The 16,614-nt window shown below is 55.3% G+C and overlaps 1 protein-coding gene and 1 long non-coding RNA gene across 2 annotated transcripts; one reads left to right on the forward strand and one right to left on the reverse strand.

The window, feature by feature from the left end:
* Positions 1-252: 252 nt before the first annotated feature.
* Positions 253-3,149, reverse strand: LOC109378122 (uncharacterized). The gene is made up of 4 exons (XR_002122958.1): positions 2,904-3,149; positions 2,427-2,642; positions 1,390-1,535; positions 253-563 (listed from the first exon to the last, which is right to left on the reverse strand). It is a non-coding gene; the product is annotated as an uncharacterized LOC109378122 (long non-coding RNA).
* Positions 3,150-4,577: 1,428 nt separating this feature from the next.
* FOXF1 (forkhead box F1) lies at positions 4,578-8,851 on the forward strand. The gene is made up of 2 exons (XM_019634576.1): positions 4,578-5,812; positions 7,291-8,851. The coding sequence occupies exons 1-2, from the start codon at positions 4,675-4,677 to the stop codon at positions 7,449-7,451; spliced, it is 1,299 nt and encodes a 432-aa protein (XP_019490121.1). The 5' UTR covers positions 4,578-4,674; the 3' UTR covers positions 7,452-8,851.
* Positions 8,852-16,614: the final 7,763 nt, after the last annotated feature.

Consider the following 16,614-nt stretch of genomic DNA (forward strand, 5'->3'; position numbering starts at 1 on the left):
TATTCACCCCATTTTTCAGATGAAGAAACTAAGTTACAGCATGATGGATTATAGCTAATAATGCTGTATCATATCCTTGAATTTTTTTGAGTAGATCTTAAATGCTCTCACCTCACACACGCGTGCGCGCGTGCACACACACACACACACACAAATGATAACTATGTGGAGGGATGGAGGTGGCAGTTAACTGCGTGTGGTAATCATTTTGCAACATACAATGTATCAAATCAACACTTTATATACCTTATAAACTTACACAATGTTATGTTTCAATTATATCTCAATAAAGCTGGGGGAAAATAAGCCCACCAACAACCGCTCCCCCAAAAGAGATGAAACTAAGGCACAAACAGCTCATGTAACATCCCTACATGGTGGAGTTTGGGTTCAAATCCTGACCACGATTCCAAATCTGCAGGCAGAGGGTCTCTGCCTTGTCTACTGCTGTCTCTCTCATCCTGTGGTTGGGGCTTAAATCCCTGGTCCTGCAGTCAGACCTGGGTTGGTATCCTTGCTCTGCAGGGTGACCTAGGACATGCGGTAACCTTGCTGAGCTCCATCTGTAAAGGAAGGGATAATATTGATCTGGTAGAGGCTTCTGTGAAGATTAAACAAATATCTTTGGGGTGTTTAAACAGGGTCCTGGGTTCATGGATGGGAGGTCTCGTTTTTTTTTATGGATGGGCTTCCACCCCTGGATGGTGAGTTCAGTGTGTTTGGTGAAATCTTGAAAATCGTTCTACAAATGTCGTGGGTATGCGCCTTCTGTGTGTGCGGAGGGGTGGGTGGGTGGGGGTGGGTAGGATATAGTTTTCAGCAGTTTGTCAAAGGGATTCACAGCCCAGAGAAAAGTTAAGAACATCCAAAGGGGTGTTAATAAGGTGATGATCAGTACTTGGGCACAGTCAACAATCCATAAGTCCTATTAACTTGGTGTTTGCAGTTGTTATTATTTTATCACCATCGGTTCTCCAACAGGTCTCTCTGTGCCCTTGGGCCTGGGAAGCCAGGGGCATGCGGGGCCACAGAGCATTTCTAAACACCACCGTTTCTATTCTCCGCCTGCAAGGAGGCATCTGGGAGGGTAACACGCAATGATAGTTTGTCCTTGGGAGTAGAGAGGAAAGATGAAGACAGGTTTGCTTGACATCATTGGCTGACTCAGGCCAGGTCTTCACCAGGCCTCAGTTTCCCAACCATAAAAAGCATAAGGTCGGGGGGAGGGGGGGCCTCCCAGGGGCATCTTGAGAACCAAGAGCTTAGTCCCTGGGCATATCGAGAAGCTCTCCCCGCTATGCCTGCGGTTCTTCCCAGAATTGAGAGGGGTTCACCCCAAATTACAGAGCTGGGAGCTCATCCCCCCTCCTCTCCCTCTCAAACTCCCACCTTTATCTCCCGCCTGGGTGGAGATCAGGGGTTGGGAGAGAGCCTCCATCTGCCACATTCCTGAGGCTCCAAGGCCCCTTGGCCCCCTCTCCAAGGGCATGGTAACTGCTGTCCTTCCCCTGCAGAGCCTGGTTTGCTGTCAGAATCTGAGGGATAAATGGAGGCAAGGTGGGGCCCGACTCCACACTTCCTGCCTGGGAAGGCAGAAGCTCCCTCACCCCAAAATACAACAGGTCCCCCAAGAAGAGCTGGTGAGAAACAAGGATGTGCAGGAAGAGGAAGTCTGATCTGGGGGTTAGCCAAGACGAAATCTGCAGCCCCTCCCAACTGGAGAGAGCCTCAGAAGGAAGGGGACTACTAGATAAAGGGCCCCCCACCATCATTCTCTATAGAGGCCCTTCACTTTGGAGGCTCCTAGTCAGTGGAGGAGGAGCGAGGAAAAGGGAGGCGTTCCTCGCACTTTCTGGGAGCCGTGGGGAGTGCTGTTCCCCTGGCTGGCTGGTGAGCAGACAGCCTCCCCCGCTCGCAGCTCCTCTAAAAGCCAGATGTGCTCTCAGCAGCTGGCGGTAGCGACCCCTTCGCGGGAGCTTCCCTCCCAGCGCTGCCGGGGCCTCCTTGCCTGCAGCTGCCGTTTGACGGAGGAAAAAAAAAAGTGATGGGGGGAAAAAATGTGAGAATGCGAGTGTGCGTGGGAGCGCGCGCGCGCGTGGCGCGGCTATGCATGAGATTATGTGTGTATGTGCAGCTGGCTGTGCGTGGGTGAACGCGCAATGCAAGAGTGTGTGCACTTAACGGAAAGTGTGTCCTCAGCGGTAGGCAGGCTAGCGCGTCTGTGAGAGGGTGGGGGGCGCCTGAGCTGTGTGCCGGGCTGTCCGCTTCGTGGTGGCGGGGGCACGTATTGGAGCCGGTGCGCGGTGCTCAGTGTGTCTGGTCTGCGGATGTTGGCTGAACTGCGTGAAGTGAGGGTGAGTCTGCCAGTGCGCGTCTACCTGAGCAAGGAAACAACGACACACAAAGCAATCACGTCCCACACTCACCCTTTCCCTAGGCCGGCTGGGCAGCCTGCGCGCGGAGCCCAGGCCGCGAGAGCCAGGCAGAAGCGCAGCGCAGGGAAGGTGACTCGCCCGTTTCCGCGAGCGCGGCTCCGCTGGGGAAGGCTGCGATCGCTGGGCAGACAACGCCGGCGAGCCCCCCAGCTTCCTCGCAAGGACATGCCAGGCGCCCCGATGGCGACGAGACGTCTACCGCCAAGGCTGCAGGCGAGCGAACGAGGAGGAGGATCAGCAGGAGACAAGGAAGCCAGGGAAACGCGAGAGTCCGGTGGACTTTGAAAACTGCCGCGGGCCCCGCTCCGAGCCCGGCACACACCTCTCACCCCAGCTCGCGCCAGGGCAAGGCGTCTTAGCTCCTCGCGATCACCCGCGAAAATACCCTTCGCCCCCCTCCATCCGACTCGGGGCCCTGGCGGGAGGCCCAGCCTGGTGCCCCGCAGTCTGCGCGCAAACAGCACTCACCTGGGTCCCTGCGTGCAGCGTTGCGCCCGGTTCCTGCGCTGTACCGCGCTCAGCGCCACCGGCCCCCAACCCCGTCCTAGCCCACACCCCAGTGCTACGAGGTTGGCGGGGGAAGGCGTACTTGCTAGCCCTCTGCTGTGGGCAGGCAGGCGCGCGAGGGCCGCCGGCGCAGACTGCTTTCCGGAACCTGGCCTGGCGCGCAGTGTCAGAGGCCCCCGAGGCGGCGGCAGGCCGAACCCACAGGGGCATTAGGCCAACTCCCCCCGCGCACGCGGAATTCTCTATTATTATTATTAGAGAATCCCTCAGAACATGTTTACATTGAGCCGTATAAACTTCCTGCCAGGGCCTTTACCATCTACGAGAAATCGGAACCTGCTCTTGGAAAGTGGGGACACCGGGGCTGCGGGGCCAAATAGACGGGTTTTCAGTGAGTGTGCGCGCGTGTGTGTGTGTGGGTTAAGTGGCTACGTGTGGGTTCAGATCCCAGCGTGGCTAATGTACACGTGAGAGTCAGTGCACATTTAAGCTCCTATGGGCCTATTGTGTATGCGTGAGTGAGCGCATTAGTGGGACCGTATTACACTTATCTGAGCGCCGTGTGCGCGAGTGGAAACTCACGCATGGGTGTGAGTTTGCACGCCTGAATCTAGCAAGTTACCAGGTTTGCATGTGCATCACTGCACGCCTGTGTGTGCATGAGTGCCCGAGTGTATGAGTGAGTGAATGAGCCAGGCTGCTTGCTCCGGGAGTCTGTGCGGTTTTGGTCCCCGCGGGGCCAGCTGTGCTTACTCGCTCCGGCCTGGCCCCGCTGGCGCCGGAGACAAAGCGGCAGCGACCCGCCCTGAGCTTTCGTTTTCAGCCCGCGCTCGGCTCCGGCGGCTGCCTGCCTGCTCGCGCGCGGCTGGGCGAGTCCGAAGTCCCGGGCGCCGCGCAGTCCTTCCCGGGGCGGGCTGAGTCGGGAGGCGGTCCCTCGCGGGACCCTACGCCTGCTGGCCGCGGGAACCCGAGCCGGCTGTGCCCGCCATGGCCACGACCTGGCGGCCCCTGCCGCCGCTGCAGTTGCGATTTGCTACGGGTCTGTGCTCGTCGGGGAAGGCCGAGGACCCGGGGTGCGTTTCCCGCCGGGCGGCCCGGGCAGGGAAGGCGGGGGCCTGTCCGCAGCGGGGCTGAACCGCTGGCTGAGGAGGCATTAGCACTTGCTCGCCAGGTTGGTGGAGGCGGGGCGGGTTCTCTCGGCCGCCGCTGGGCGGTGGGGGTGGGGGCCCTTTAAGCGCCCACCAACGCGGGGGCCGGAGGGGGGCAGAGAGGGGAGGGAACTCTTGGAGGGTCTAACGCCCGCCCGGGAGACGCGGGCCGAGAGAAGATGCAGTGAGTGCGGCCTCTGCAGGAGTGCGAGAGCCGAGCGCTGCGGGTGGCGGGGACCAAGCGCTGCTCCCCGCGGGGTCTCACCGCCGCAGGCCCTGGAGGGGGTGCTTCCCCCCCCTAAAAAATCGGTGTGTGTGTGTGTGTGTGTGTGTGTGTGTAGGGGGGGCGCTTCCTCGCGGCCTCCGCCCTTGCTGCAAAGAGACTGCCCTCAGCCTCCGCTCGGCTCCTTCCCTTGTGGGAGGGCGAGAGGGAAAGAGGGAGGAGAGAGAGGTGGGGGAGGAGAGAACTGCAGAGAGAGGGGGGCTCTGCGCCAACCGCCGGCGGATCCAGCAGCTCCTCCGGGAGGACGGGCCGGCCGGCGGGGGAGGGTGCGCCAGGGCTCGCTCGGGAGCAGTGGCCGCCGATGACGGCAGAGGTGCAGCCGGCCCCGCGCGCGCAGCCCCCTCCCCCTCGCCCTCCTGCCCCCCCGCCTCCTCTTCCTCCTCCTCCTCCTCCTCCCCGCTCGTCCGCGGCGCAGAGCAGCGGCGGCAGCGGCGGCGGCAGCAGCCACCCGATGTCTTCGGCGCCCGAGAAACAGCAGCCACCGCACGGCGGCGGCGTTGGCGGCGGCGGCGGCGGCGGCGGGGGAGGCGGCGCGGCCATGGACCCCGCGTCGTCCGGCCCGTCCAAGGCCAAGAAGACGAACGCCGGCATCCGGCGCCCGGAGAAGCCGCCGTACTCGTACATCGCGCTCATCGTCATGGCCATCCAGAGCTCGCCCACCAAGCGCCTGACGCTCAGCGAGATCTACCAGTTTCTGCAGAGCCGCTTCCCGTTCTTCCGCGGCTCCTACCAGGGCTGGAAGAACTCGGTGCGCCACAACCTCTCGCTCAACGAGTGCTTCATCAAGCTGCCCAAGGGCCTCGGGCGGCCGGGCAAGGGCCACTACTGGACCATCGACCCGGCCAGCGAGTTCATGTTCGAGGAGGGTTCCTTTCGGCGGCGGCCGCGCGGCTTCCGAAGGAAATGCCAGGCGCTCAAGCCCATGTACAGCATGATGAACGGGCTGGGCTTCAACCACCTCCCGGACACCTATGGCTTCCAGAGCTCAGCCGGCGGCCTCTCGTGCCCGCCCAACAGCCTGGCGCTCGAAGGCGGCCTGGGCATGATGAATGGCCACTTGCCGGGCAACGTGGACGGCATGGCTTTGCCCAGCCACTCGGTGCCCCACCTGCCCGCCAACGGCGGCCACTCGTACATGGGCAGCTGCGGCAGTGCGGCGGCGGGCGACTACCCGCACCACGACAGCTCGGTGCCCGCCTCCCCGCTGCTGCCTGCCGCCGGTGGGGTCATGGAGCCGCACGCCGTCTACTCGGGCTCCGCAGCCGCTTGGCCACCCTCGGCCTCCGCCGCGCTCAACAGCGGCGCCTCCTACATCAAACAGCAGCCCCTGTCCCCCTGCAATCCCGCGGCCAACCCCCTGTCCGGCAGCCTCTCCACGCACTCCCTGGACCAGCCCTATCTGCACCAGAACAGCCACAACGCCCCAGCTGAGCTGCAAGGTGAGTGGGGGAAGGTGGACTGCGGTGGTTCTAGTCCTGGGGAAGTCGGACATTTGTGAGTCCGCGGCACCCGACCCAGCCCCCCAAATTGCCGACCGCCCTGGGCAAGAGCCTACAGCCACTTCTACGGGGTGCCCATCCTAATACTGCTGTGTCTCTCAGCCCCACCTATCCCTGTTTGAGGGGTGAGTGCAGCTTGGTTTCCCAATTTGGGCCAATATGTTGTTGTTTCTCTTTTTCTGTTCTAATTCCAGGCTGTTGGATGCCCAGAGCCTGGCCAGGTAGGCCCTGTCCCCACCAAAAAGACTCAGACCCAAATATTCTAAGACCTTTCTGGTCCCTTAGGCCCCCTCATGCCTCAGCAAGTTCCCAGGATTGAGCTGGGGCCAAGCCCTGGCCAGCTGGCTCACCCTCCTGGGGTGGTCACTCAGAAAGCTACCGAAAGAGCCGCCTCTGCTCCTTGCCTGGGCAGAACGGAAGAGTTAGGCCCAAAGCCTCCTGGGCCTGGTGCTCAGAGGCTCAGCGCCCCAGCCCTTTAGGGAACCAGTCTTGGCCATGCGAACGTTGAGGCGGGGGCATTTTGTGGTGACAGAGGCAGAGAGGGGCTGTGGCCAGGCCCAGAACAAGGGTCAGAGTTGCAGGCCTCACAGACTCTTTGTTTCTCAGGATCCAGGTTTTCAGGTCCCCAGGTATCCCCTCCCCAACCTGCTGAGAAAGGAGAGACAGCACAAGCTCCTCTCCTGAACTCCCCATCTCAGCACCCACCAGAAGCCTTCTGGGCCAAATTCTGGAAAGAGCATGGAGTTAGCTAAGCAGGGGCCTGTCAGGGGTCAGCTGTCAGCAGCCTACGGAGGCAGGAGCTCCGGCCGGCCTGCAGGCTGGAAGGCTGCCTCTCTGTGGGAGTCGGGGGTCACCGTGCTTGGGCTGCTTCAAACTCCTGGGCTCCAGCTGCCCCAGGTGCCCTGCTCTCCAAGGGGCACTTCCTCTGGAGAAGCCACCCTTCGCCCCTGTTATGGCCTGCGCCTGCCTCTCAACGCACTGAGGCCTCCAAAGCCTTTGGTGTTGGGAAGCGGCTCCCCCGGCGCCAGGCTGCGGCTGTCCAGGAGGTGGAGGCTACTAGGGCCTTCTCTGGCCGTCTCCTGGCCCATCTCGGCCACCCTCACCCCTTCCTCATGGGCATCTGGAAACCCCCCGGTCCCGGGCTCAGTGTCCAAGGTTGGCGAGGCCCAGGCGGTGGGTTCTCCTGGGACCAGGGATGGCTGCCCCTGTCCTGCGATCTTCCCTTAGGGGCACACAGCTTGGCCCAACCTAGCGTCGGGAACTCGGCGGGGAGTCTGGGTGCGGCTGGCCTGGCGGCACGTGGGGAAGGGAGGGCCCCCGTGCCCCCGCGGGCAGTGGGCAGCCCTGCATCTCTACCTTGAACTCTGAACCCCTGGCACTGACTCTTGACTTCTCCCTTCCTGTCACCTCCGCCGCAGGCATCCCTCGGTATCACTCACAGTCGCCCAGCATGTGTGACCGAAAGGAGTTTGTCTTCTCTTTCAACACCATGGCGTCCTCGTCCATGCACTCCGCTGGCGGCGGCTCCTACTACCACCAGCAGGTCACCTACCAAGACATCAAGCCTTGCGTGATGTGAGGCCGGAGCCCACGGCGCCCCTGGGCATGGGCCATGTGGCACAGGGACCCCGGAACCCAACGCAAGAAACTGCTTTATTCTCGAGGTATAACCATTGGCAGAAGAAAAGGGTTTGACTCCTCCCCAGTCGGATTATTTGGAAAGGAATCCCCATGGCAGAGACACAGCGCGGTGGGGCGCGGTGGTTGGCACCTCCTCCCCTGCTCCCTCAAAATAATTTTTTAAAATGGTGGCGGTAGGGCCTGATATGACTGCAACTGTTGGTAAATAAATATCTATGTTTGATCCAATCGAAACCGGCTGAGAAGGTGCTGTGTTGGGGGGAAAACCCTCAACATCTAAACAAAAATTCTGCTGAGGTCTCTCCCCTCTCTTTCCCTCCAGTGGAAAAAGTGGGGGGAGATTTTTTTTTTAGAAGAAGAAGAAAGGCAAACACATGAGACCATCATTATCAAATACTTTTATTTTTGGGTTGAGTATTTATCTTTTTATTTTTAATTTTTAATTTTTTTTTTGGAAAGAATGTCTTGGAATGCGCAAGTCTCTTGTTAGAGCTGTCTTTTGCAGGGAAGGGGGAGCACGAAGTCGCGTTCTCCCTCCCGACCTCAGAAGTCCTCCATCAACCACAGGTGGATCTTTGTGCGGACAACTTGCATTTCTGAAGCCACTGTTCGTCTTAAAAAAAAGAAACTAGATGGAGCCCAGAAGCAGGCGGCTCTCCCGGCCTCCACCATCCCCCCTCGCCGCCTTCCTCTTCTTCCTTCTCTTCAGTCCTTTTGGTTTTGTTTCGAATTTTATTTGGACAGTTTTGGGTGGCTGTTTTTCTCACGAGACCCGGCCGTTTCCTGACCTCTACTGTAAACTTTCTTGTGCGAGAGCAAGGCGAACACAGCGCGACGCGGGGACTGGGAAGGCCTGGTGAGCGCGCCAATTCAGGATTGCGGTGACGCAGAAAGGTTAAGGCACTTTTTTAAACTATAGCAAGGCTCATCCTGTTATTTATTCTTTCTTTCCCTAATAACCGAAACACCGCATAGGCTCCTCCGTTTATCAGTATTAATGGTGTAACTTTGTTGGCAATATTTGCCGCGTAGAATTTTTTTTTAGCTATCCATTGTAAATTTGAAACAAAGTCCGAAACAAATTTCCATATGTTTTATATAAATATATATATAAAATGAAGGACTATCCTCCTTTTTTCTAGTATTTTGGCTGCTGGAGTGCAGCGTTTGTGACACGTATTTTAAATTTCCTTCTGCACTGTATAAAATGACAATTTGAGGATGTTTTGCCTTTTGTGTATTTTTTTTTCCAAAAAAAGAACAAAAATAAAAATGTATAACATTTGTATATGGCCTTAACATTGTATCAACTAGAAATAAAATCGCATGAGTATTTTATTGGGATTGCAGAATATCTTCCAAACCCCCAAATACAGACAGAAACCCGCTTGGGATAGCTAGCCTTTTTTCTTGTATTTAAAATATGGGTGATTCTAAATACCTTTTTTCATTTTCATTTGTTTGGCTAATCCTCCTCTTTTCACTCTTCATTTCACATTGAAGTGAAATCTGGACATGAGTAACTATTTTTCTTGGCTACTGTTTTTTAAGAAGAGCCCTCTGCCCCTCTAAATGTCATTTCTCTTTTTAAAGAAATAATCAAACGTTTAAAGAAAAACTATAGTCCTCCTTCTCCCAGGGAAGACGATATATATGTAAATATATATATATATATATATAAATTATATTTTTCCTTTTTCCCCACTCCAAAACAAATGAGAGTTTTAGTTTCTGACTTTACTGTTCCAAAGGTCTATCTGTTATAAAGCATGAAAAAATTCTAAGTTTTTGTAGTTTCTTTTTTTTAAGAGGGGTGCTCTACACTTGGTTTTCCCTGATCAAGGAGTGAGTAAAATTTGTGCAAAAAAAAGCTGTTGGTGGGAGAGCAAGGTGATAGGCACGTTTCCAAACCTGGAGGCAACATTTCCCTCTACATCTTTAGGGGCAAGAAAATTCTTTAAAAACCTGTATCTACTGCTGATCACCCTCTTTCTATTCCCATTCCGCGCTATTTGGGAAAAACGAACACAATAAAGTCGCATTGTTGGTGCGGCCGTTCAAGACCCACCGCAGTTTCTCTGAACCTGGTTCTTCTCAAATTTGACATTTTGGACGGGAGGGTAATTTCTCCGGTGCTCTGTTACATCAAAATTATCAATAAACTCCCCCGGGCAATTAATGTCCCAAACTAACAGCTGTCTATAAAACCGAGATAAAATGGACAGGAAAAGGACGGCGACTCCGTCCCTCGGGGTCTCCGGCGGGTCGAAGCAACGGGCCAGGGTCTGCTGGACGAAGCGCGCTGTCGCCCGCACGCGCCTGGCTGGGCGCTCCGGGAGTAGGTTCTGAGCGGATGGAGAAGGTACTGTGCTCGTTAGGCAAGGCCACCTCTCGGCATCCGCCGCCTCCCACCGGTGCCCAGGAAAACAAGGCCAGAAAAAAAACGCCCCAGGCCTCCAGCGCGGGAATATGCGCTCGCCCTCACCCAGACAACCTCCGCAGGCAAGAGCGGGCCTCTTCCTCCCTCTGTCCGAGACTGCGCCCCAATTAGGTCAGAGGCTCCGGGGAAATGGGGCTGATTAGGAGAAACTCAATGCCAGCCCAGCCGGCGCGCTCCCCGGTCTCCTTGTGCAGCGTCTCCAGCTCTCTGGTCCTCTTCACTTGGCCCCTTGGCGCGCCAGAGGCCTCAGTGCGCCGCGATTGTGCGTGGCTTTGGCGTCGCTGCTGTACCCGAGTCCCGGACGGCGGCGAACCCCGGCCGGTGTTCATCTCCCTGGTGGCGCCTGCATTTCTGCAGTATTCCCCAGCGCACCCACATCCAGGGTTGCAGGAAAACCGGCCCGGGGAGCCCTGGGATGGGCTTGGCTGCTGTCTCCGGGCTTGACCTGGGGCCTGGGGATGACAGAAAAGTTCAGTTTTCCCAGCGAGGGGAGCTTGGCTCCAGGCAAAGCCGAAAGGACCAGATTCCGCAGGCAAAATTGCCTCCACACTGACGTCCGAGATTTCACACCGCCGCCGCCGCCGCCGCCGTTGCTTCACGGAGACCATACTTGATTGGGTGGGGGACACAGGGGCCTCGGGGCGTCAAGCTCCCACCGCCGTGAGCCATGATAAAAGCGTGCCCGTCAAGTGCAAGTTACGCGCTTAAAATGTAAAGGCCCTCCTGAGTCTGGTGCAAAATCACTCGCCCTGCGTGCGTAACGGGAACCGTTCTAGCATAGTGGCATCCTCGATAGAATTAATTCAAAATTTTGCGCATACCTTTAGGGGGTTTGTCTTGGAACAGTGAAGTCCATGACATGCCCTAAATGTATGTAATTCCCCAAATAATAAAAGGCACAGAGGCAAGGAAGTGGCAAGAATGCACGCGACAGGGTTTCTGTTCGTGCGTGGATCACAAGTCCCGCAGACGCCGCATTTCTAGCGCAGACTGATGCCCTGGGCGCACCCGAGACTCAGCAGCACCCCATTGCACCCCCGCTGGCAGCAGCTTGAAGCGCCTTGGCGCTGCCTCTGGGCTCCCTAGCCCTGGGCCGACGAAAACTAAAGCCCAGGAGGCCTCTGGAGCTCTCTCCTAAGGCCACGTCAATCCCGAAGCGCCGGGTGGCTGGAAGGTGCTCAGGGTGTGCACTTCTGATGGGAAAGTGTATGGCCCACGGAGGTCCACTGTGTCCCAGTGCTTTTCCCCTTTGGGACTGGAATGCCAGGGACGGTAAGGGTGGGGGGGTGATGGTACACGAATGCCTGGTTACCTGCCCGCAAGGGGTCCAGGAACAGGCAGCTCTCCGTAGGTGGTGGAAAGGTGCAGCTAGAGTCCAGGCTCTGCCACCACCTGACCACAACCACCCAAGTCACGTTGGAGCCTGGGTTTTCTCATCTCTAATAATATTGTTTTCCCAGACCTATGGGTGTGTGTGTGGGGGTGGGGGGTGGGGGGTGGGCGGTGGCACCCATAGGAGTAGCCATGTCTCACTTTCCTCCCAGAGACACCTGGTGGTGTGTAGATGTGAGCAGATGGGGTGGGTGGCATAGGAGGTGCCAGAATCCATATTTTACAGTCTCTTGCTCAGGAATTTCCGCTGAGCACCCCGTTTGTGTATGCCTGAACTCCCCATCTTCTGGTATGACTCACTTGCATGCTCTTTCCCTTCCCAGGGATGAGGATGACATATCATTTGGCTCAAGAGATGGAATTTTGACAGTGGGGTTGGGCCTGGGGCTCCGACATGGGTCTGTCCCCAGATCTCCTAACCTCCAGGTCAGAAGGTCCCTGAGCTTTCTGATGGTGGCTTCACTTCTGATGGCGGTTTTCAGACTGCCACCCTGGAATCACCCTCAACAGAAATACTTGGGGGTCTGCTGAAACTGCAGATTTCGGAATGGGGCAGGGTGCCTAGAGCCACTGGATTAGAATCTGTGGAGGGGGTTCCCAGGAATCCCCAGTCTTCACGGATTTCCAAGTGGTCGTGGTGAGCGCTCAAGTTTAGAGTCTCTCCTACAGTGTTCACTGGGCTCCCAAGAAAACATCGGGAAGGCCTCTCAGTGTGGCCTCTGCTGCCCCCTCCCGCCCAGCAACCCAGGGCCGCTTATGAGTCTAAAAAGTAGCTGTTTGAGAGACTGTGGAGCCCAGCATGCAGACACATGCAGCTCATGTTTATGAGGCATACCACATGCTGGCCAGTGGCAAGCCCTCTTCACACACACCATCTCAGGTCACCCCAGCAGGCTTCAGGTAGGTCCTATTACTACTCCTGTGTACTAGATGCAAAAACGGAGTTAGGACAGGTTAGGGGACTGTTCCAGACACTGCTGGTAAGAGGCAGAACTGAAACTCAGACCCAGGATTGTCTGACCCCAAAGCCCATGTCCCTAACTATTGTGTTACATGGCTATAGAATACCCATTTTCCTCCAGCCACCAGGCCTAGTGAAAAAAAAGAGGGTGGTTCATGATTCAGCCTCTGCTGGCTGCCAGCTTCTGCTGAAGAGATGGCAATGGATGGGGGCCACATAGGGGCCTGGGGTCTCTAAACACAGCTCCTCTCACACCCCTTCATACCTTCAAGCTGTGGGAGTTCATGCAGATGGGGTGGGGAGACTGGCACAGCAGCCCCAGTTTAGACCCCTGACATTCACCTCCTCTTTAGGACAATGGACTTAGCTTTCATGGGTTTACATCATGGCCCCTCATGAGAGCTCCCTTGGGTCCCCTTTGTCCAGTGGTGAAGAAATCAAACAAAAGTTGAAGCTTAGGGTGAGAGAGGCCAGCTGAGTTGGCACGTGTGGCTGTGCCTCCCTGCTCTGTTTCTCGCATCCCCTGGGCATCAGCATCTCAGGGTTCTAGACTATTTTAAGGAGAACGACCCTTGTTTGGTGTTTCCTGCAGGCACACCCTGGAGCAGAGCTCTGCTGGGCAAGTGGTGTGTCCAATAGGCTGGACAGTCAGGAAAAGGCCATGTCCATTCACAGCGGGACACCAACTTATTGTAGGACCAAGCCAAATCATGTGCCTCTAACAATTATATTACGTGTTTGGGGATGGGCAGAAGAAGAGGGAGACAACTGTTTGCAAGTATAAAATAGCATTGGCATAAACGAACAGAAGGATAACGAAAAAGCCACCACAGACTCATTCATTCAAGAGACACTGAGCACCTACTCTGTATCTGCCATTGGACTGGACTAGATTCAGTGGCTGACACACCCCTGTCATCATGGGTTGACAGACAAGTGCACTGTTTCCAGCTTTTTCTAGCACTAGGATACTGGTGTGTGTGTGTGGGGGGGGAGGGCGGGATTTGTGTCCACATCCTGAAGAGATGACATCACCAAGGCCAGGGCCACCTGAGATAAAGCAGAAAGCTGGCACTGTTCAAGACCTCGATGTGAACACAGTCACCAAGGTGCCCCCTCCAACTCTTACAGTGTAGGCTCTCTTCTGGGGACACGGAAAAGCGTGAGCCTAACCAGAGTGGATGAAGTCGCTTGGGCCAGGTGTAGGCCACACCCACGGCTTATTTTCCACAATGCTTTGTATCAGCAGGATGGCAATGCACGGAGAAACTTTGCAGTTGGGCAGTGGTGACAAAGCCTCTCTGAGCATCTTATTAAACTAGCGATATCACAGCAGTGGGAAGGCACAGACCACACATCCTACTATGTCCAGGGTTTACGGTGCTTCGTTGGTGCCCCGTGGAAAGGGATAAAAATGTTTGTGTTTGGAAATTTCCCCCAAAGCAAGCATACTGTGTTTCCACGTGGTCACAGCATTGCACCGCCTGGCTGTTTCTCTATGAGGCAGCAGCGCCACCTGCTGTCTTCTTTGAAGTTTGTGTTGGGACAACAGCAGAGACTTACAAATAAACCCCGCCAAGGAAAATGGATTTCACCCCAACGTGGACAATGTGCACAGATGAACCTGATTTTAGTGTTTTAGGCCTATTGACCTTTGTTAAGGGGTAGCTGGATTTTTTGGGGAGAGGGTCAAACTAAATTAGTCTTTTCCTAATTACACGAGGGCTTATTTAAACTAAAATAAATAAACCTTAGAAAAGTGAAAAGAAAGCAAACCACTTCAAACCCCGCCCCGGAGACAGCTGTGTGGGTCCCAGGAGACGTCCCCCCTGTACACACAGAGACCCTGCCTTCCAAGAGAAGCAGATAACAAACGTAGTGGTTGAGAGTTTGAGAGTGTGGCAGTTCCAAATCCTGACTCCACCTCTTCCTAACTTTGTGAGCTTGGGCAGGTGCTTTTCCTCTCTGTGCCTCGGCTTCCCAGTCTGCAAAATGGGAATGATGGTAGGCACACCTCTGTCAAAGCACTGTTGTGAGGCTGAAGTGAGTTAAAAATCTATGAATGGCTTACAGGTGAAAGTGAGTCACAGAGAGGGTAAGCACTTTGCCCAAGGACACACAGCCAGCACACGTCAGAGCTGAATTTAGTGCATACTCTGGTGTGCATGGCTTCAACACAATGTTTCTCAACCATTAATCATCTTTCTAGGGTTCCGACAAGTCACTGTGGTTTCCAGTGACCCCTGAGGCCCTGTTGGTGGTCAAAAGATGAGCCATCGGTGTTTCCCCAGAGGACGGGCTTCTCTCCCTTGCTTACCAGGAGGGATCCTGGGGCTAAGGCCAGCTTTGCTGTGTGACCTTAGCAAGTCATATAACCTCTCTGAGCCACACCTTTCTCACCTGGAAAATGTAACGGTAGCTGTTTCCTGGGGTTCTTCTAAGGGTTAAGTGAGTTAATCCACCCTCCCTCTGAGGTGAGGACGGATGTTTAGTTTGCTCACAACTCAGCACTTCAGGGCCTGCGTTTATTGCTTCCAAACCATCCAAAGTGCAAAATGTCCACATTACATGGTCACATGTCAACTCCCATTTTAACCTTTGTGATTTATGGACATCGAAAATAAAGGGGTCCATTCACAGGAAGAAATCCTGCCCAGTTAGAGGACCAGGAGTGTGGGTTCCACTATTTAGAAGTCTCTGCTGGTTTGAAATCTCGCCCAGGCGGTCTCCGGTGAAAACCTGCGATGACGACAAAGACTGGCAAAGTGGTCAGGACTCACGGGGGGTGGGGTGGGGAGGGGTGGGCGGTGTGGCACGAGGGACCACAGGGGCTCTGCCACGCACCACGGAACAAGCCACCACAACTCGGTGCCTCAGTTTCCTCATCTACAGATGCAATAAAATACAGGGCTATTTCAAGTGAAGCGGCAAGTCTGAACCAGTGCCGTCACATGGTGGGGTCCCAGCAGGAGTAGCTATTTAGAGATGCACAGACCAGAATTGAAGGGAGCAAGATGGACGCGACACAGACTGGACAAAACCGCTGCTCCGTCTGGAGGCTCTCCTGCAGGCTTCTGAGCTCAGCAGACCGGGGCCCCAAGGGCATCTCTGCCACTGGCATTCCATGTGCCTTGAGGACATCACCCGGCTCCTGCACTCCTCTTCTAGAAAAAGCCCCTGGTTTGTCTGCCTCTTTCTATCTTAGATGGCAAGGTGAAGACAATCCACAGGGCAGGAAGACACGTGAATAATTCTGGCTTAGTCTATGGTCAGCTACAATGTGAATCTCGACTTCGCTCCCAGCTAGACAGGGGACTGTGGGCAAGTCGATTCTTCTCTCTGTACCTCGTTTATGTCTGTGAAATAGGGAAGTCCCTCAAAAGTGATTGTAAGAAGTAAGCGAAATTATGCACTTGTGTTAAGGTATACAGTTCATATTTATATATTGTTATATCTTTAACAATACATACTAGGTCGGCTGGGCGGTGCAGTTGGTTAAGAGCGCGAGCCCTGAGCAACAGGGTCGCCGGTTTGATTGCCACATGGGCCAGTGAGCTGCGCCCGAGCTGAGCTGCCAATGGGCGGCCAGATGGCTGAGCTGGTGAGAGAGCGTGCTCTTAACAAGGTTGCCGGTTTGATTCCCGCATGGGATGGTGAGCTGTATTCCCCCTCGCCCCCCGCAACTAAGACTGAAAGCGGCAACTGGACTTGGAGCTGAGCTTGCACCCTTCACAACTAAGATTGAAGAACAACAACTTGACTTGGAGCTGATGGGTCCTGGAAAAACACAATGTTCCCCTTCCCTAATTCCCAGCACTGTTCCCTTCCCCAATTCCCCAATAAAATCTTTGGGAAAACAAAACAAAACCAAAACCAAAACAATACATACTTATATATCAATGCATCATATAATTTACATATGAATATCATTATATATGTGAAATTATGCAATTGATTATTAATGAGGAACAAATCACTCTCCAATTTTAAAGCAGCAAAAGTCATTCATTTCACTCCTGACTGCAATCTGGGCAGAGCTCAGCGAAAGCAGCCCGTCTCTGCTCCCGGAGGCATCAGCTGACATGGCTCAGCTGGGGCTGGAGGATCACACCTCCAAGATGGCACACCCACATGGCTGGTGAGGTGCGGCTGGCTGGTGGTTCCTCTCCATAGGCAGCTTGGGCTTCCTCACAGCATGGTGGCTGGGTTCCGAGAGTGAGTGTCCCTCGAAGACAGAGTGGGAGCTGGCCGTGTCACTTCTGCTACAGCCTATTAACCAGGCTGTCCCAGAACCCAGATTCAAGGGAT

The sequence above is a fragment of the Hipposideros armiger genome, unplaced genomic scaffold (assembly GCF_001890085.2).
Source record: "Hipposideros armiger isolate ML-2016 unplaced genomic scaffold, ASM189008v1 scaffold_19, whole genome shotgun sequence".
Lineage (NCBI taxonomy): Eukaryota > Metazoa > Chordata > Mammalia > Chiroptera > Hipposideridae > Hipposideros > Hipposideros armiger.

What these genes read in the sequence shown, in the direction of transcription:
- FOXF1 (XM_019634576.1), top strand. Translation starts at nt 4,675, where the DNA reads ATGACGGCAGAGGTGCAGCCGGCCCCGCGCGCGCAGCCCCCTCCCCCT. An exon ending in CGCCCCAGCTGAGCTGCAAG is followed by an intron (nt 5,813 to 7,290) that starts GTGAGTGGGGGA and finishes CCTCCGCCGCAG; the next exon opens with GCATCCCTCGGTATCACTCA.